The following is a 20,870-nucleotide window of genomic DNA, read 5'->3' as shown; positions in this document are numbered from 1 at the left end:
CATAAATGGAATTGTACATTCTGTGGTCTTCTGTGACTGGTTTCTTTCACTTTGCATAAAGTTTTCAAGGTTTATCCATACTGTAGCATGTATCAGTACTCCTTTCTTTTTTTAAGACTCAATAATACTGTATTATGTGGATATATCATCTTTTGTATATCCATTCATCAGTTGATGGACATTTGGGTCATTATCATTTTGGGGCAATTATAAATAATGCTTATGAACATTCATGTACAAGCTTTTGTGGGGACATAATGTTTTCACTTCTCTGGGATATAATTAGGAGTAGAATTACCAGCTGAAATTGTAATAGGGGAACATAAATATTGGTATCTTTTTATCTGGTTGAGTTTCTCAAATTTGCTCTGTGATAAATGTAAGCCTGGCTGCTAGCTTTTTAGAGCTGGGTAGGAGTTGAATCTTTCCAGAGTTCTGGGGGTGAGTTCTTTTCAAGCTCTGTAATTTTCTGCTCTCTTCTTTTGCTTATTATTTCCATCCTGAAGAGTACTCTCTCCATGTGTCTATTTCTCAGTTCAAATTATACTTGTTTTTTTAAGGTATAATTCACTGCCACTGCCCTCTAAGGTCTTTCCTGATCCACCCAACAAGAAGTAATCTTACCTCCCCTACACCATTTCTTCTTGGATATTTACTTCTTCTGTTGACTCCTTAAGGTTGGGGCTGTATCTTTACTTCTCTATATTCCCTGGTAGATATGGTTTTCTACCCTATACAGGACTCTCACAATTACCTATGTTACTGTGTGACAAGATATTTGGTTTTTATAAATATTATTTGGCAACATTTTACTTCTTATGTCTATGCCCCACAATTTCACAAAGGAAATTCTGGTTTAAAAATCATTATAAATTGATCTCCAAGGCAACCGTGGCACCAAATTCCATCAGGGTCTTACAGCAGAGTTTATGACTTGCAGATCATTGGTGAAACAGACCTACAGGGTCTTTTTGATCAATTAAGTCTGCATGTTAAAATAACCTTATAGTCTTTTGCACAGAAAAACTTACTGATCACATATAGTAAACCTTCTTCAGATGAAATGGACTCATTTACCACTGCTTTTCTGCCATCTTTAAGCAGTAACTCAGACCTCATGAAAATAATTTTACATTTTTAAAATGTAATGAATGCTAGATAAGGTTTGTAGTTATCAAAAACCTTGAAAAATTCAAAATATCATGATCACTACTTCACTATTCTTCTGATACCCCAGATAGAATATTTCCTCCTCTTGCAGGAGAGAGAGAAAGTGAACTGAACAGCATTATAATGAGAAATTTAATGAGAAAGAGATCCCTGGCTTCTTGAGTTCAGAGTTCTGGTGAAATTTGGACAATTCAGCCCACAAAGACTGATATGTTGGACCAAATGAAAATCTAAAACTTCTATATAATCTAGAGACATGATTTTAAAACACAAGTAACTGACTAGATGAAAAATTTAACAATATGAGTAATAGTGGCTTACAATCCCTTGTAATAATAAAGGACTACTCCAAATCGTTAGATAAAGGACAAAGAGCTCAATAGAAAATGGGCAAAGGGATCAATAAGCAAGTCATAGAAGAAGAAAACTTCTGAAAAGATGTTCAACTTAGTAGGCACTAGGGAATAGAAATTAAAACAAAGAAATGTCTGCTACCTGACTTTTTTGTGAGGGGCAATACAGCATAAAGTTAAGAATGTACACTCCAGAGCTAGAAGTCTTGAATTTGAATCACAGTACTGCCATTTTCTGATGTGTGACCTTGTGCAGTTCACTCATTTCTCTGTTTCAGTTCTCTCATCTTCAAAATGAGGTCATGAATGTAACCAGGGTTGTTATAATGATTAAAGGAGTTCATTTAAGTGACGTGCTTAGACCAGTGTATGACACATAGTACATACTGTGTGTGTAAGTACTAAGTCGCTTCAGTTGTGTCAGACTCTTTGTGACCCGACGGATTGTAGCCCGCCAGGCTCCTCTGTCTGGGGATTCTCCAGGCAAGAATACTGGAATGGGTTGTCATGCCCTCCTCCAGGTGATCTTCACGACCCAGGGATAGAACCTGGGTCTCCTGCACTGAAGGCAGATTCTTTACCACTGAGCTATCCGGGAAGCCCAGTACATACTGTATATGTGTTTACTATTTCTATTCATCCATCATGCTGATAAAATATAATGGTTGTTTGAAGAATAAAAGTAATTTTTAATATTGATGTCTAGTTGCTGTACAACATTGTATTAATTTCTGCTGTACGCAAAGTGACTTAGTTACATATATATATATATATATATTTTTTTTTTTTTTCTAATAGTGTTTTCCATATGGTTTATCACAGCATATTGAATCTAGTTCCCTGTCTATACAGTAGGACCTTGTTATTTATCCATGGATAAAAGTGATCCTAATCTATGGGTGGGACTGGAAATTAGTACAGCTTTTCTGAAGAACAATTTGATATTGTGTATACTTCATACTAGTAGTTCTTCTTCAGAAAGCTAACCCTATCACATAAGGAGAGAAAGGCACATAACAAAAATGGTCACTACATCTCTATTTTATGCCCAAGAATGGAGAAACAAAATATTCATCAGCAGGGAAGTGAAGTACACATGTTACAAAAAACTGTTAAGAAGAATTATGTAGATTTATATGACTGACATATAAAGTTGTCAAAAATATTTATTCTATAAAGTGAAGTCACAAAGTAATATATATAATATGATCCCACTTATGTGTGAAAGGCTTCCCTGGTGGCTCAGTGGTAAAGAATCTGCCTGCAGTGCAGGAGACTTGGGTTCGATCCCTAGGTTGGAAAGATCTCCTGGAGAAGGAAATGGCAACTCACTCCAGTATTCTTGCCTGGGAAATCCCACGGACAGAGGAGCCTGTTGGGCTATAGCCCATGGGGTTGCAAGAGTCAGACACGACTCACTGACTAAACACCGACAACACCAGCTTTATGAAAACAAGCAAAATATACATATGTATGCATTTATGTGTGGATTTTTAAAAAAGGGTTTGAAAATATATAAACTGTTAATGAGGTTATTTACATGGGAAGAAAAGGAAGGTGAAGAGGGACTTCTATTTTTTAAGCTGTATTATTGAAACTTTTTTCTTTTACACAAAGACACAAACATTTTACAGTACAGTTTAGAAACTGAAAAAAGGGGCTGTTTACTAGGTTTGCCTAGAGTTTCTGCAGACTTGCTATAATAGAAATGTTTAAAAAAAAAAAAAGAAGTGTTTTTCTACTTAGATTTAGACACCACATACTATTTTGGAAGAAATGGCCTGATTTCAGCAACTGATGCATATGGCACAAGACCAAGGGTTTTTGGAAAAATCTCTTAATGACACCAGTAATGTTACCAATTTGAAGAACTCAGTTGATTAAGATCTTATACCTTAGTTCTATTTATCTGTGTTTTCAGATGATCTGACAGCAAGAGCGTCCTTGTTTTTTTGAACTGTGATATATTCAAACTCCTAGTAAGTATATCCCCTTACAAGAAGAATAAAGTTTCTGAAAAATTTCTGTTTAGAAAACCTGTATAAATGGATTTGAAAGGCAAAAAGGATTATCTAATATTTGAGATTTATTAGCACTTTTTTTATTATGCTGTATTTGAGCCAGAAAGATACTACTGTTGACAGAAGCAGAATAGCATGGAAGTCACATATAAGGAATTTAAATCATTGGAAAGGCTGAAAATGCGCTGCCTATATAATAGCAATAGCAGACTCCAGGAGAATATAATCTCTTGGTAATTCAATCCAAGAATTCCTCTAGGCTACCTAAAGCAAAACAGAATAGGAGAGAGCATGGTTTGAAATGGAGAAAGTGATATTTAGTGCAAGTTTATAAAATAAAGTACACCTACAAAAAATATCCTTGTCTCTCAAGTTTATACGTGATGCTACAGAGTTTAAGGAACTGGTGATTGAATTAGGAATGTTTTAGTTGCTACACCATATCCTTGTCCTTAAAAACCAATATTCTGAAAAATCTTGTCATTCTATTTTATTGAGACTTATTTATAAAATGATTTGAATTCTTACAATGATGAAAGCTGTAGAATAATAGGAATCGAAGGGAAAATATGAGAATAAAAGTTTTTTTAATGATTACCCTTAAACAAAGAGGTATAAAAGAGATAGCTAACAATACAATTGCACTGTAATTGAACATACTTGCAAATTTCACAGAACATCTCTAAAGTGGTTCAAGGATAAGAAGAGCTGATAAAGCAGTAGCCTCTCATCAACTCAGTATAGGGGAAAAGTTACTTTATTTATAAAATGAGAGTAACTTTCTGCCTGGCAAGTCTATAATCTGCAATTATGAGATTACAATCTATATTTCTATTTATTATTCAGGTAGCTGGAAATAATGGACTTATTACTGAACAGAAAAAGAAACACCCAAGTATAAATAGGAGGATCATTATGAAAGGCAGACAAAAGTTTAAATCCAAGCTCTACTAATTAGCTGTGTGACTATGGGCAAGCTTCTCAATCTCTTTTGCCTTAGTTCTTCATCTGTAAAACAGTATTTAGGGTTGCATTACATGAGAGACTACATTAAAAATACTTGGCACAGAGTAAGCACCCAATAAATACTGGTGATGGTGGTGATGTGTCAAGACACAAGAGTACCATTTCCTAAATTTTGAGCATTGTGGAGACATGAATTATTACAAATGTGTCCTAGCATACATTCAATCATTTTAGAAGGCTGTAATCCTTAGAGAGCTATGCATGTGAGGTTTGCTCAAGCTGGTAGTCCTAATTATTGAAATCTAGGCTTCCTTTTTAAAAAAAAAAAAAAAAAAAAGAAAGAAATTTTTTTTTTTTTTTTACTTATTTATTTGGCAGTGCTGGGTCTTAGTTGTGGCATGCAGGAGCTTTGATCTTCATTGCGGCATGTGGAATCTTTAGTTGTAGTATGTGGGATCTAGTTCCCTGACCAGGGATTGAACTGGGCCCCCTGTACTGGGAGTGGAGTCTTAGCCACTCGACCACCAGAGAAATCGCAAGGCTTCCTTTTCATACATGCCTTTTAGATGTGACTGTAAATTAATAAGGCCGAGTCCATATAGTATACACAAAGAACAAGACAGCAGTGAAGACCATGGACTCAGAGCGAAGTTGCCCAAGTTCAAATACCATTTTTGCTATTTACTAAGCAGTATAACCTTGGAACCTCTGTTTCTCAGACTTGTCACCTGTAAAATGGTGATAATATTAGTATTTCTCTTACAGGGTTATTCTAAAGATTAAACAAGATAGAGTATATAAAGCACTTAGTATAGTGCTCAGAAAATGTTTGCTATAGCCATCAGCATCCCTTAAAACCATTCTACAGAAGAAAGATACACCTTGGACCACTAGAACACAATTTGACAGAAATAGCACAACTGACTCTTAAATTAGTTCTTAGGTATCTGCACACTCTCCAATATTATAAAATTTTTAAACTGGTTTGGTATGTAAGCTAATATTTTGTACCATGTCTCAATATGAGCAAGACAAAATAGAAAAAATTTTTTATCAGTTCTCTAGGACTATCACTGATGCACAGCTAGAGAAGACCAAAATATCTTACCAAAATGCACTGTAAAACGCTTTCTGTGTTTTAAGCAAGGGAACGCCTACCTGTCATCGGTATTGCGCAGAGAGGGAAGCCGGAAGCTCGTGTTTCGGTCAAGCTTTGACTGGCTTTTGGTCCTCTTGATGGAGCCTTTTAGGCGCTTGCTGAAGAACCCCTAGAATGAAAAGGCAGAAGGTGATATTAGGAAAAAGAGCAAAAGCAGAACCTTGCTGTCTCCTAACTCATCTGCACTGCCTCTGTAAAAGCTACTCAGATTCTTATAATGAAGACCGGAAACAGAATCCAGCTTCTAATTTTTTAATCTGTAAAACACAGTTGCTGGAAACTAAGATAACTGGGAGAATGAGACTTTTTGATGGCACTTAAGTTCTTATTTCTTAAACAGTCTCTATACTAGCTATGGTAAAGAAACTTCTAACTTTTAAGGTCATATGTTGGTGGTCTCAACAGTGGCTTAATGTGATCTATGTCACCTTGGATATGGTATTTATGATGTTAACTTTTAAATGTAGTTTAACTCTTTTAAAATGAAATTGGTATGTATCATTTATGAAACCAGTGAAGCACCTAGACTGCAGAAGAACAAAGTGCCTTATAGTTTTTAGCCCCTTCTTACTTTGTGCCACTTCTACCAAACCATCCAGAGTGCCTTGAACATCATCTAGTCTTAGCACCTGGCAAATAATGGACATTCAAAAAAGCTTACTGAATAAAAAAATACAAGAATGAACATCAATGAGCACTTCTTTTAAGAAACAATTCTACTGTTGGCAGATGAAAGGACATCTTACAGAGGTATCTCAAAATGTTTTGACAAAAGACTGTAATTCAAAGAAAAGTATTTTGATGCGTGGAAATGACTCTAATCACCTGGTGATGAATATTATTAGCTTATAGAATCTGTGTACAATAATATTTCCAAAAGGAAGAAAAAAATACTAGGCCAATAACAGCACATTAAATCTGTTATATTCTTTTCGTTACCATTAAGCCCCACTGTTTTGGAGTAAAGACTATATTAATCAAAATAAGCTAGGTTATATTTATCTAATAACTGTACAATAATATAATCTCACACAAAATATCACACACAAATTTCACACACATACAAGATAATAATCTCACACAAAACATACTACATATCTCTGAGCAGGTCAAATATGATGGGGACCTGGCTCTATGCTGTCCTCACGCAGGGTCTTGTGCTAAGGGTGGCTCCATCTCTGTGCTTCTATAGTTGCTGCAGCAGGATAGAGGAAGTGTGGGAAATTTTGTACTTGCTCTGAAAGCTTTATGTCACTAATGGTCTCATTTTATTAAACAAAAAGTCACATGACCATGCCTAACTTCAACAGGGAAAGAATGTACAATCCAGAAAGATAAGTGGAGATATCCGGTGAAGAGCAGAGTGGACTACCACTGCTTTTCCACGCGAAGAATAGTTTGCAAACACATAAGCACTCCGAGAGAATGATGGAAATTACTTATTTGAATCAGAATTGGAACTATTTAGCCGACTGAAGAAAAATGCTTGCGTTATTTCCTGTTCTTGTAGCCCAAAGAATAAGGGTAAAAACTAGAAAATATCACACAGACTAAATTCCTTAAGCTGTTTTTTATTTCCCAGGTTTTTTATCATAGGTGTATTGAGATTGATTGGAGGGAAAAAAACAAGGCTATTTTAAAAGTACTGTATTTCTTAGAGACAGGCATTTGCCTGGTTTCCTGGGTAATCTTAGCATCATTAGGGAAAGTCACTGTCATTTGTTCTCCAAGGCAGAGGCTTTATTTACTACCTTCTATGATTCAATCAAGACGAGTCACCACATTTTCTTATGAATGCAGTCAGCAAGCAAGACCGAAATTTATAGAATTCTATTAGGATCATTTATTGTTGATTCAAAAACCACAAGCCTAAGTTGAGATTCAGCCCAAGGACCCAACTAAATACCATATATAAATACATTTCTAACAAAACTATAGTTAAGTAGTTAACTGAGAATGTACTAGTAGATGATCATTCATATAGTACTTTATCTTTCTGTGGCACTTTTATATCATACTTCATATTTTAATCCATTTATTTATTAAATATTGATTTTATATGTATATGGTATAAAGCATCGTAACAGCTATTATAAGGTTATCAAGGATTAAATAAAATCCCTGCCCTCAAAAGGCCTACAGTTTAATACAGGACTAGAAATAAATATAAATATATATATAATACAACATGTATTAGGAAGGTACATGTTCTTAATGCCTGACATATTTAATCACAAAATAAAACTATCTTATTTCTTTGAATCTAGGACACCAGTGATTGTCACACCATTATTTTATGTATACTAAGAAAAAAAGCTGCCAATTAAACTATAACAAAATGACTTTTCACTTAGACTCTTTATTTTGCATTAAAGAAGTTGTTTTTTTAATGACTTAGGTTGGCAGGTTTTGTCATGTATCACATAGTACACACAAAGAAAGAACATACACAAAATTGGTTAAGGTATTTAATGCTTCTTCATTCTTCTGAACTATTTTTTTGACTCAGAGTAGTTGTTGTTCATGTTTTTCCACAAAATACCAGGATATATTCTCTCTTTCAAGAACACTGATGATGAACGGCATGTTTTAAAAGATAATATATGGAGATGTTAAATGTGAAAAAATTTATATCTCAGAATTGATGAAACATGGTATTATTTTAGAGAGGTACATAGGAAATTATTTCAGGAGTTTAGAGAAAGAAGAGGTTGCACCATCTATTGAAATGAAGGGAAATTATATGGAAGAAGTGGTATATGCTAGGTCCCAGAGGGAAGACATGATTTGGATTTGGAGGCATTGAGGAGCAAGGGTACTATATGGAACACAGCATGAGAAGAACAACACACAGGGTATATATTAAGTAGATTTAGTTTGTTTGGTAAATTATGAGTTACAACGACAAATAAGATTGGAAAGTTGATTTGTCCAGCTATTAATATATAACTGGCAGAGAGGAGATACCCCACGTCCAAGGTCAGGAGCGGCAGCTGTGAGATACCCCTTGTCCAAGGTAAGGAGCAGCAGCTGTGCTTTGCTGGAGCAGCCGTGAAGAGATACCCCACGTCCGAGGTAAGAGAAACCCAAGTAAGATGGTAGGTGCTGAGAGAGGGCATCAGAGGGCAGACAGACTGAAACCACAATCACAGAAAACTAGCCAATCTGATCACAGGGACCACAGCTTGTCTAACTCAATGAAACTACGCCATGCCGTGTGGGGCCACCCAAGCGGATGGGTCTTGGTGGAGAGGTCTGACAGAATGTGGTCCACTGGAGAAGGGAATGGCAAACCGCTTCAGTATTCTTGCCTTGAGAACCCCATGAACAGTATGAAAAGGCAAAATGATAGGATACTGAAAGAGGAACTCCCCAGGTTAGTAGGTGCCCAATATGTTACTGGAGATCAGTGGAGAAATAACATAAGAAAAAATGAAGGGATGGAGCCAAAGCAAAAACAACACCCAGTTGTGGATGTGACTGGGGATAGAAGCACGGTCCGATGCTGTAAAGAGCAATATTTGCATAGGAACCTGGAATGTTAGGTCTATGAATCAAGGCAAACTGGAAGTGGTTGTTGACATTCTAGGTCAGTGAACTAAAATGGACTGGAATGGGTGAATTTAACTCAGATGACCATTATATCTACTACTGTGGGCAGGAACCTCTTAGAAGAAATGGAGTAGCCCTCATAGTCAACAAAAGAGTCCGAAATGCAGTACTTGGATGCAATCTCAAAAACAACAGAATGATCTCTGTTCGTTTCCAAGGTAAACCATTCAATATCATGGTAATCCAAGTCTATGCCCCAACCAGTAACACTGAAGAAGCTAAAGTTGAACAGTTCTATGAAGACCTACAAGAGCCTTTAGAACTAACACCCAAAAAAGATGTCCTCTTCATTATAGGGACTTGAATGCAAAAGTAGGAAGTCAAGAAACACATGGAGTAACAGGCAAATTTGGCCTTGGAGTACAGAATGAAGCAGGGCAAAGGCTAATAGAGTTTTGCCAAGAGAAAGCACTGGTCATAGCAAACACCCTCTTCCAACAACTCTATACACGGACATCACCAGATGACAACTCTACACATGGATATCACCAGATGGCCAATCTGAAATCAGATTGATTATATTCTTTGCAGACAAAGATGGAGAAGCTCTATACAGTCAGCAAAAACAAGGCTGGGAGCGGGCTGTGGCTCAGATCATGAACTCCTTATTACCAAATTTAGACTTAAATTGAAGACAGTCGGGAAAACCACTAGACCATTCAAGTATGACCTAAATCAAATCCCTTACAATTATACAGTGGAAGTGAGAAATAGATTTAAGGGACTAGATCTTAAAGTGAGATCTTAAAGTGAGAAATAGATTTAAGGGACTAGACAGAGTGCCTGATGAACTATGGACGGAGGTTCATGACATTGTACAGGAGACAGGGATCAAGGACATCCCCAAGAAAAAGAAATGCAAAAAAGTAAAATGGCTGCCTGAGGAGGCCTTACAAATAGCTGTGAAAAGAAGAGAAGCAAAAGGCAAAGGAGAAAAGGAAAGATATACCCATTTGAATGCAGAGTTCCAGAGAATAGCAAGGAGAGATAAGAAAGCCTTCCTCAGTGATCAGCATAAAGAAACAGAGGAAAACAACAGAATGGGAAAGACTACAGATTTCTTTAAGAAAATCAGAGATACCAAGGGAACACTTCATGCAAAGATGGGCTCAATAAAGGACAGAAATGGTATGGACCTAAAAGCAGAAGATATTAAGAAGAGGTGGGAAGAATACACAGAACTGTACAAAAAAGATCTTCATGACCCAGATAATCACAATGGTGTGATCACTTACCTAGAACCAGACATCCTGGAATGTGAAGTCAAGTGGGCCTTAGGAAGCATCACTACAACCAAAGCTACTAGTGGAGGTGATGAAATTCTAGTTGAGCTATTTCAAATCCTAAAAGATGATGCTGTGAAAGTGCTGCACTCAATATGCCAGCAAATTTGGAAAACTCAGCAGTGGCCACAGGACTGGAAAAGGTCCGTTTTCATTCCAATCCCTAAGAAAGGAAATGCCAAAGAATGCTCAAACTACCACACAATTGCACTCATCTCACATGGTAGGAAAGAATGCTCAAAATTCTCCAAGCCAGGCTTCAGCAATACATGAACCGTGAACTTCGAGATGTTCAAGCTGGATTTAGAAGGCAGAGGAAACAGAGACCAAATTGTCAACATCTGCTGGATCATTGAAAAAGCAAGAGAGTTCCAGAAAAACATCTATTCATGATTTATTGACTATGCCAAAGCCTTCGACTGTGTGGATCACAATAAACTATGGAACATTCTTAAAGAGATGGGAATACCAGACCACCTTACCTGCCTCCTGAAAAATCTGTATGCAGGCCAGGAAGCAACAGTTAGAACTGAACATGGAACAACAGACTGGTTCCAAATAGGAAAAGGAGTATGTCAAGGCTGTATATTGTCACCCTGCTTATTTAACTTCTATGCAGAGTACATCATGAGAAATGCTGGGCTGGAGGAAGCACAAGCTGGAATCAAGACTGCCGGGAGAAATATCAATAACCTCAGATATGCAGATGATACCACCCTTATGGCAGAAAGTGAAGAACTAAAGAGCCTCTTGATGAAAGTGAAAGAGGAGAGTGAAAAAGTTGGCTTAAAGCTCAACATTCAGAAAACTAAGATCATGGCATCTGGTCCCATCACTTCATGGCAAATAGATGGGGAAACAGTGGAAAGAGTGGCAGACTTCATTTTTCTGGGCTCCAAAATCACTGCAGATGGTGAATGCAGTCATGAAATTAAAAGATGCTTACTCCTTGGAAGGAAAGTTATGACCAACCTAGACAGCATATTAAAAAGCAGAGACATTACGTAGTCAACAAAGGTCTGTCTGGTCAAGGCTATAGTTTTTCCAGTAGTCATGTACGGATGTGAGAGTTAGACTCTAAAGAAAGTTGAGCGCAGAAGAATTGATGCTTTTGAACTGTGTTGTCAGAGAACACTCTTTAGAGTCCCTTGGACTGCAAGAAGATCCAACCAGTCCATTCTAAAGGAGATCAGTCCTGAGTGTTCATTGGAAGAACTGATGTTGAAGCTGAAACTCCAATACTTCGGCCACCTGATGCGAAGAGTTGATCATTTGAAAAGACCCTGATGTTGGGAAAGATTGAAGGCAGGAGGAGAAGGGAACGACAGAGGATGAGATGATTGGATGGCATCACCGACTCAATGGACATGTGTTTGGGTAAACTCCAGGAATTGGTGATGGACAGGGAGGCCTGGCATGCTACGTTCCATGGGGTCGCAAAGATTCGGACATAACTGAGCGACTGAAGTGAACTGAACTGATAATGCTGTATCTATCTTAACATCTACCACAGAGATTAAACCTTAATAAGTGCTCAATAAATAAATCTCACAACTATATCCATAAAATTATGGTTGTTGATGGAATACAGATAAGGGAAATTGTAAAATGGCCCAGAGTGGTTGGTGAGGTAGTAGAAGCTACTACAAAATTCTGTTTTCATTTCTTTGATGTAACTGAATTATGGTTTTCATCTGAGAAGACTATTTAGCTCAAAGCTTGGCTCCTTCTATACCTTTGCCTGGACCAACCAGGGTGCACTGAGCCTTCCAGCAATATTATTCCCTTTGGGAAGCCTCAGAGTGTATGGCATGTCCTCTTGCCCACCAGCCCCTCTGAGCAATTCCTTATACATAGGTCAGTAGGTTCTGTACTGTGAACAGGCTGGCTGCAGCTGAGTATATGGGAATAATTGACCTAAACGTACCTAAGAGAATAGTCCTGGTAAGAGTTCTACCTGTAGGATGTGGTAACATCTGGTAGACACTAACTGCTCTAGCCTGATCCCTGGCCATTCCCTGCTTTGTGCTTTAGACGCCAGCAACTGTAAAAGCCTCCAATTTGTCATGGATCTCTGCTACTGCTCATATTCCCTCCCTCTTCCCTGGTTAAATTATCCTTTCAGACTAGGCTGAGCCATGATCTCCTCTAAGGTGTCTATTTTGGCAATCCCTGACTCTGCTGTAGATTAGGTGTCTCTCCTATGTGATTTCAAGAATCTATAAATATAGTCAGTGTTACATTTAGCACCCTGCATACCCTCTAATGTGTTAACAGTCCTCTCTATTAAATTCTGAACTTCTCAGGACAGGGACTAAACAATTTTTGCATTCCTGGGCAAGGCTGGTATCTGGCATATAGTAGGGGCCCAGTGTATGTTTATAGAACTGAAATTAAATAGGCAGTGAAATGAATAAAACCCATCATGGTGTTTTTGGTACAAGTGCCATCATGGAGAGAATAGGGAACCCTGAGTCAGGAAGTATGGCTTCAAATCCTGGCTCAAATTTCTCCTAGTTGCATGACACTGGACAAATCATAACTTTGAGGTTTCAGATTTCTTAGAGGTAAAATGAGGATTAAAAATTTCTCTTCCTAAGGCCATCTCAAAGAATAAGATAACTGAATGCAAAAGTAGTTTTAAAGTAATGGAAAATGGGTACCTATAAGTATTAATTGAACATAAATCTAGGATGAGAGACTATTGAACGGGTTAAGTGAAATCATGATTTTTTTCCTTCTAGAAACTACTGCAATGAAGAAAGGAAAGCAAACTAAAAATAATACCCACAATATCAGGGATTTGGGGTTATTTTGCTCAGTGATATAAGCCAGTGCCTGTAAGTGATACTTGGTATATCCTAAGTGTTCAGTAAACATTTGTTGCTGAATGAATTTATCGACGGCTTCGTGGGTTATCAAGCACTGGCCATGTGCTTTCCAATATGTGGTAACATTTAATTCATGGAACAACTCAACAAAGTAGGTATTCAATAACTTGATTTAGGTCATAGAGTTAATAGGTGAACAGTCAGAATTTAAACCCAGTCTAATGCTAGTACTGAAAAAGCTTCATTTATTCATATATTTATTTGTCAGATACTTGCGGCACTTGAGATATATCAATGAACAAAATAAACAAAAATCTTTTCCTTCATTAATCTTACATACCAGCAGAAGGAAACAGACAATAAACAAAGAACAAAGTAAATTAACAAAAGAAAAGCACTGTAAAAAAAAGAGCTGTGTAAAGAGGATTGGGAATACAAAGTGGTCATGGCAGACGTTATGAAGATTATATTGAATAAAGACTTGAAGGAGGTGAGTCAGCCTTGATATTTCCAGCAGATACTGGAAGGGAAAAGCATTCCAGGCAATGCGACTAGGCTCGGCAAAGGCTTTAAGGCAAAAGCATGCCTGGTATGATCAAAAAAAGAGTCAAGAAGTCCCTGAGGCTGGAATGGAGAAAGCAGTAAGGAGAGTTGTGGGGAATGAGGTCAGAGAGGTAGCAGGCTGGTGCTAGTCTGGGTAGTGGGGTAGGTGGTATGTTGTGTAGATCCTGGAGGCCACTGTAAGGACCTCACCTTGTGCTCTGATTTCTAAGGAAATCTACAGTGAGAGGCAAGACCATTCAAAGCAGTCATAAGTAAGTATTTGCTTTTCTGAGAAAAATACTTTCAGCTATGAAACTTTAATATGATTTTGAGCAGGAATGTGCAATATATATATGAGCAGTCATTTTCTCCATGAACAGTTGATCACTGTCTATCAATAGCCGAGATATGGAGAAGTTCTCTGGCTTTTCCCCAAGTCACACTGCTGCCAAGTGGCAGAGTAAAGCTTCAAGTTCAGGTGGTCTGACTCTGGAACTCTAGCTTTTTAACTATAATGTTGTACTAATTCTCTACATTCTAATTTCTCTTCAAATACTCTTAAGCACTATAGTATAATGCATTTTCCCCATGTATACTATACTTAATTTTTACATGTATCTTATTATAGAATTATATATCACAAAGAGACAGAAATGTAATATGACAATTCAAAAATATGAGAGGAAAAAAAGAAAACAAATTAAAAACCTCCACTAATGTGACATTTGACTTAGAAAAATTTGCTCCTAAGGCTCCTATCTATAAAATTAAACTAGAGTAAAATTGAAATCCTGCTGAAATTACTTTTAGATGTAACTGATTCTATGGTCCCTGAGAAAAAAAATCCAAATATAAAATTTTAAAATAGATGAATACCAGTTAGGAAAATCTCCCTCTCTCTTTCACATAAAGTTATGATATCTATGTCTTATGTTAATTTGAAGAGTAAATGATACTCCTATAAATGTACGCTAAAAATCCTATAGTATAAATGCAAACAAAGGAGAAGACTACAAATAAACTTGATTTCGTCTTTTTAAATGACCCAAACCTAATCTGAAAGAACACCAATAAAACCCTTCAAACAAACCCTACCCAATCCAAGTCTCCTTTGAAATGCTCTTTGCTACCATTTATGGTCCTTAAAAATAGTAAAAAGCTTACTGTTTTAAACAACAACACTGTCATGGCAATTGGTACAACTAAAATGACTTAGATTAAGAAGTCCATACTCACTCTTTTTTTTTGTCAAAATAAGGCTTAAAATTAGCAACAGCCAGTGAAAGAGAAAAAGTCAAATGGTGTCTTTCTCTGGAGCTTGGTAAATGTTAAGATAGAGATAAAAGTGGTTCACCACCTACAAATTGGAGTAATCCCCAAAGACTGAACTTGGCTATCAGGGCATGATTGGTAACTGCTGCTACGCAACCGCTCTCAGAAGCCTCAGTGGTGGTAATCAGAGACACTGACTTGCGGGCGCCCTAGCACTGCTGCTGTTCCCTTAAGATGTGGAGAAGCAGCAGAGAGACATGTCATCACCTTTCACACACACCTTTCACACACACACACAGTGGTGTGCAACAGAACCCTGCTTTAATACTGCTTGAGACTTTTCCATATCAGTGACCACACAAGGGATTAAACGATTCTAGGTGATTAAGTAATTTTAATAGCAGTTCCTTAAAATGTTCTACGACTCATACGAAGAAAATGTCACCTTGTCAACTAGAATGAACCCAGGTGAGAACTGTTTTTATCCTTGCTTTTTAAGTTTCAGTTTAATTAGTAAATTAGTCTCTCTGTGTTTTGTATATTTTAGCTGTTCATATTACTATGGTTCATAATTATCTAAGAAGAAGGGCTAAGTCATACAAAACTGACTCTCTTGCTTATTCTCGTAATGTAACTTAGGAACTTGTAGATGTTTGATAAATGTTAACTAAAATCTAACTGTAGAAAGCTAACAAGGAAAAAGAAAAAGGAAGGATAACTGAAAATGTCAAACTTTACTTTTCAGTTATAATATTTTACTTAATCTTCCAGTTGTTGGAAGTCTAAACAGAAAGGGAAACTCCAGGTAACAAGGATAATAACAAAACAATTAACAGTTACAAAGTGGTTTATAGTTAATAAGCAGTTTCAGTGTGAGTAATTTTCTCCTCTAGTGGGGCTTTTTGATTTACGGTTATTTGTTTTGTTTTTGTTTGTCTACAAATTTGAGCATCACAGAGGAAAAGAAAATGTTCTATCATAAATTACAATTGTTTTTCTAGTGCAGAGCTGATGAATCAGAATCTGCATTTTTGACACACATCCAATGATTCTCTTTTGTTAAAGGAAGTGAAACTTTTATTATGAAACTCTTAAACATACAAAAGCACAGAAGTTAATAGAGGGAACATATATGCACTATCTAAACTATACTAATGACATTATTAGATTATATTAACATATAAAAGTAAAATAGTATTATATAACATTATAATTGTTATGCATGTGTGCATGCTAAGTCTTTTCAGTTGTGTCCAGTTCTTTTCGACCCTACAAACTGTAGCCCGCCAGGTTCCTCCATACATGGGATTCTCCAGGCAAGAATACTGAAGTGGGTTGCCATGCTCTCCTCTAGCGGATCTTTCTGACCCAGGGACTGAAACCACGTCTCATATGTCTTCTGCACTGGCAGGTGGGTTCTTTAACACTAGTGTCACCTGGGAAGCCCCATAATTACTATATATAGCATCATAATATAACTTATTGATATGCTTATCACTAGAATATATAAAGCATACCTTCTCTATCCCCAACAATTTGCTTTAAAGATTTATCTTCACTCGATATGACACTGTTATGCCAGATTTCTTCTGATTATTATCTTCCAGTTAAAAGTTTTTAAAACTTTTATTTTCAACTTTTTATATTATGCTTTAAATATATCTTTTCTATTAAAAATTAGATTCATAGAAGTGTAATTTATAAACAAAATTCACTATTTTTTAGGTATACAGTTTGATGAGTTTTGACTAATGTGAACTACTGCAGTTGAGATACAGAATATTTCTATCACTCAAATAATTTATTTGTGTCCCTTTATAGTCAATCCCTTCCTCCTCCCTCAGCCCTTAAAAATCACTAATCTGATTTGTTCCTATAGTTGCATCTGTTCTAGAATGTTATATAAGTGGAATTATGTGGTAAGGAGTCTTCTTTCACTTAGCATACTGTTTTTTAAATGTATCCATATTGGTGCATGTGTTACTAGTTGCTTCCTTTTTATTCCACTGTACAGATATACCAAAACTGGTTTACCCATTTGCCAACCAATGGACTTTTGGGATGTTTCCATTTTGGATCCATTAAGAATAAATCTGCTAAGCATTTTTGTAAACAAGTCTTTACTTTTTAACAAGGGTTAAAAGCCATTGGAGATTCACAGAGAAAAGAAATGGCGACTAACATAAATACATCAATGAGGTGAGTGGGGGGGGCAGAATCTTGAGAAGGGAAGGAATCTCTGATATTTTTTCCTTTATGTTTGGAAAAATAGTACAAAGAGTTTTCCTTTGTCCAGCTTCATCTAACACTAACATCTTATGTAACCATAGAATTATTATGACTTTCCAGGTGGCTCAGTGGTCAAGAATACACCTGCCAATGCAGGAGACACAGGAGATGGGGGTTTCATTCCTGGGTCAGGGAGATCCCCTGGAGGAAGAAATGACAACACACTCCAGCACTCTTGCCTGGGAAATCCCATGGACGGAGGAGAGTGGTGGACTACAGTCCTTGGGGTCGCAAAGAGTTGGACATGACTTAGTGACTGAGCATGCACATAATTATGACAACTAGGAAATTAACACAGTTACCGTACTTAAGATAGGCTGGGATCTAGGACCCTTTGCTGCAGTGCTTGCACCCGGATAAGCATGTCCTCCAGCAACAAAATACAAAGAAGCTATAAGGAACTAAAAATAACTGCATACATGTAACATGTGCAGTTGGGACAAGTTATGAACAACAAGATACAAAAAGACCAAAAACCCAAATGCCACTTCTGAGGAGCTGGGAGCAAAAGCAGGGTACTGCGGATGCTCCCTGCACACAGCACCACAACGGGGTGGGCAGACTACCGAAGTCACTTCTCTGGCTCCGGCCCTGTACTCACCCCGCCCCTCACTCCATGTAAGGAACCAGCTCGCCTGCCCCATAACGAGAGAGCAAGGGAAGTTATTATCTGCTTTCCCTCCCTCCTGCTGCAACAGGGCCCCGACAGGGCCCTGTCTGAACTTCTTGTCTCTTCTTATCAGTTGCTACTGATTAAGGTCAAGAACCGTGGTCAGTGACGTACTGACTGAAATTATAGAATTCTAATTTCACCAGTTTATCACTGTACTAGTTTTCTATTGCTGCTGTAACAAATTACCACAAACACAGTGACTTAAACAGTACAAATTTATCATAATTCTGTAGGTCAGAAGTCCAACAGAGGTATCATCTGGCTAAAATCAAGGTGTCGGCAGGGCTTTATTCCTCTCTGAAGGCTCTGTGGGAGAATGTGTTTTTTGCCTTTTCCAGCATCTTAAGGTCATGCATATTCCTTGGCTCATGGTCGTCTTCCTCCATCTTCAAAGCTAGCAATGTTGTATCTCTCTTAAATGTTCTCAATTTCTAAGGCCTCCTGTTACTTGCCTGGGAAATTCCATGAACAGAGGAGCCTGGCAGGCTATAGTCCAGAGGGTCGCAGGCATCAGTCACAATAAAGCAACTAAACCACCACCACTACCTGTTACTAGAATGAAACCACCTGGATAATCTAGGATACTCTTCCCACCTTGAGGTCATTAGCCTTAACCACATCTGCAACAGCCTCTTTTGCCATATATGGCAATCTATTAATAGATTCTGCACATTAGGATATGTATATTTTTGAGAGTCCATTACTCTACCTTGCACACATAATTCACGTAATTAGTTTCTTACGGGTGGACATTTAGGTTATTTCCAATATTTTACAATTATAAATGATGCTGCAAGGAATACTTTGTATATATGTATTTTCATAATGGTGCAGGCTGTATTTTGAAGGCAGACAGCTAAAAGTGGGACTGCTGGATGGAAAGGTGCATGTGTAGATTTGCCAAAAATCCCCTCTAGAAGGGCTGCACCAGTGTGCATTCCCATCAGCAATATATGAGAGTGTTTGTTCCCCATCACCTCACCGACTGAATTTATCATACTCGACAGTTTTTGGTAGCTAAAACATGAGGTAGTATCTCTATGCTGTTTTGACCTGCATTTCTGATTGTGAGTATGAATGTCGTTATTATATGTTCAGAACAATTTTTATAGTTTTTGAGAATTATCTATTCATCTCTTTTTTCAATTTTTCTATTGAGGTTTTGATCATTTCTCATTTTTAAGTGCTGATATCTATATGTTGTGCATCAGTCAGCTGTCTTTTAACTTGATGATTTTTTTTTTTTTTGGATGATGTTTTTTTAACATGTATTAAAATATTTTTTTTTTTTTTTGCCTCTGGCTTTTCAGTAACCATTCTAAAGAAGAGTGTTTTTTTTTTTTTTAAAGTAAAGAGGAATTCCTCTCTGCTTTCTTCTAGCAGTTGTATGGTTTGTTTATTTTTTACACTTAGATCCCTAATCCATTTGGAGTTTTTCATGTAAGGTAAGAGATACATCTCACATTTAATCTTTTTTTTTTCCAAAATGGCCACTCAGTTGTCCCTACGCTATTTATTTTGAATACCAACTCCTCACAAAATCCTTCTTGATTTCGCTAGTAAGAGTTAGTCTCTCAATTTTAATTACCTAAGATCTTTTGTTCATACTACTGTTTTCCTGTCTTGACCAATAATTCTTTGTACTTCAATTTTATATCCCCTACTGAGTCTTAACTCCTAAAGGCATATTGAGCTCATCATTATATTACTTCAATGCTTAGTATACAGTGGGCTACCTAACATATATTTGCAGAATGCTAATAATGATTAAACTGAATTAGGAAAATTCCAATTCACTTAACAATGTAGGGGAAAGATCTAATACATCTGAAGGGAAAAAAATAACCTCAATATTATTAAAATAAAACCAAATCTGGTATTTAAAGAGGAAAAACTTAGTATCTGAAATACACATTTATACAGACCACCCTCAGTTCCTGCTAATGAGGTATGTGTTGATTTTCTTGCCACTAGAAGAGACGGCTGATCTTACTCAAGCTCACAGAGTATGAATATTAGGGAAGATGGCTTTCAGGAATCAATTAATGAGAAATGAAGGGTCAAAACTAAGAATGAGAACATTCTCCCTAAGTGAGGTCTATTAGTCTGTTGGACAGTCTCCCAGAGGTTATCATGGAAGCCTGAAAAAAGCATCATATAATATAATATGAAAGATGTTTTTTCATTGTCAGGGGAGATGAACTAGATGAATTTAATTGAGGTTTTCTAGCTCTCATTTCTAGGACTCTAAGAATAACAGCATTGAAGATGAAGGAGGATTTTGGAACCTATTATTTTAAAAAAAATAAAAATTTTCCTGCCTCTGGTGAAACAAAATGCACTTAAAATCCATATTATCGAAATGGTAGTGAGTGAAAGGTACAAAGTAAAACAATCTAATTACTAGCCAGGATAAGCTCTTCTTTTTCTTTTTTTAGGTACACAATTAAGTGGAGGAAGGCAGGGAGATAGACACCAGGGAAAAGATTTTACTAGGCATAGTTATATAACTTCTAGAGGCTACTTCCTAACTGTACTTCTTTCTAATCCTGCAAAAATTTTCTTCTATTATGAATTTAGGCCTCAAAATAATAACAAATTGGTTCTTAGTAGCAGTAGCAGCATACAATACCTTTTAATCTGTAAACCTGAAAGATCTTAAAATATTTGTGTGACATTTCATTATCATAAAAAAGGC

General features: G+C 36.8%; 1 protein-coding gene across 5 annotated transcripts in view; it reads right to left on the bottom strand.

The window, feature by feature from the left end:
* The window catches only part of RASAL2 (RAS protein activator like 2), a 383,912-nt gene that overhangs the window by 57,428 nt on the left and 305,614 nt on the right, over positions 1–20,870 (bottom strand). For all 5 annotated transcript variants that reach the window (XM_061160792.1, XM_061160793.1, XM_061160790.1 and 2 more), the window contains one exon: positions 5,669–5,778. In XM_061160792.1, coding sequence (XP_061016775.1) covers positions 5,669–5,778 — 110 coding nt within the window. The remainder of the gene's footprint in view (positions 1–5,668; positions 5,779–20,870) is intronic.

This window comes from Dama dama, chromosome 14 (genome assembly GCF_033118175.1).
Source record: "Dama dama isolate Ldn47 chromosome 14, ASM3311817v1, whole genome shotgun sequence".
NCBI lineage: Eukaryota > Metazoa > Chordata > Mammalia > Artiodactyla > Cervidae > Dama > Dama dama.
Note: the sequence above shows the minus strand (reverse complement) of the source record. Positions and strands in the feature narration are given on the sequence as shown.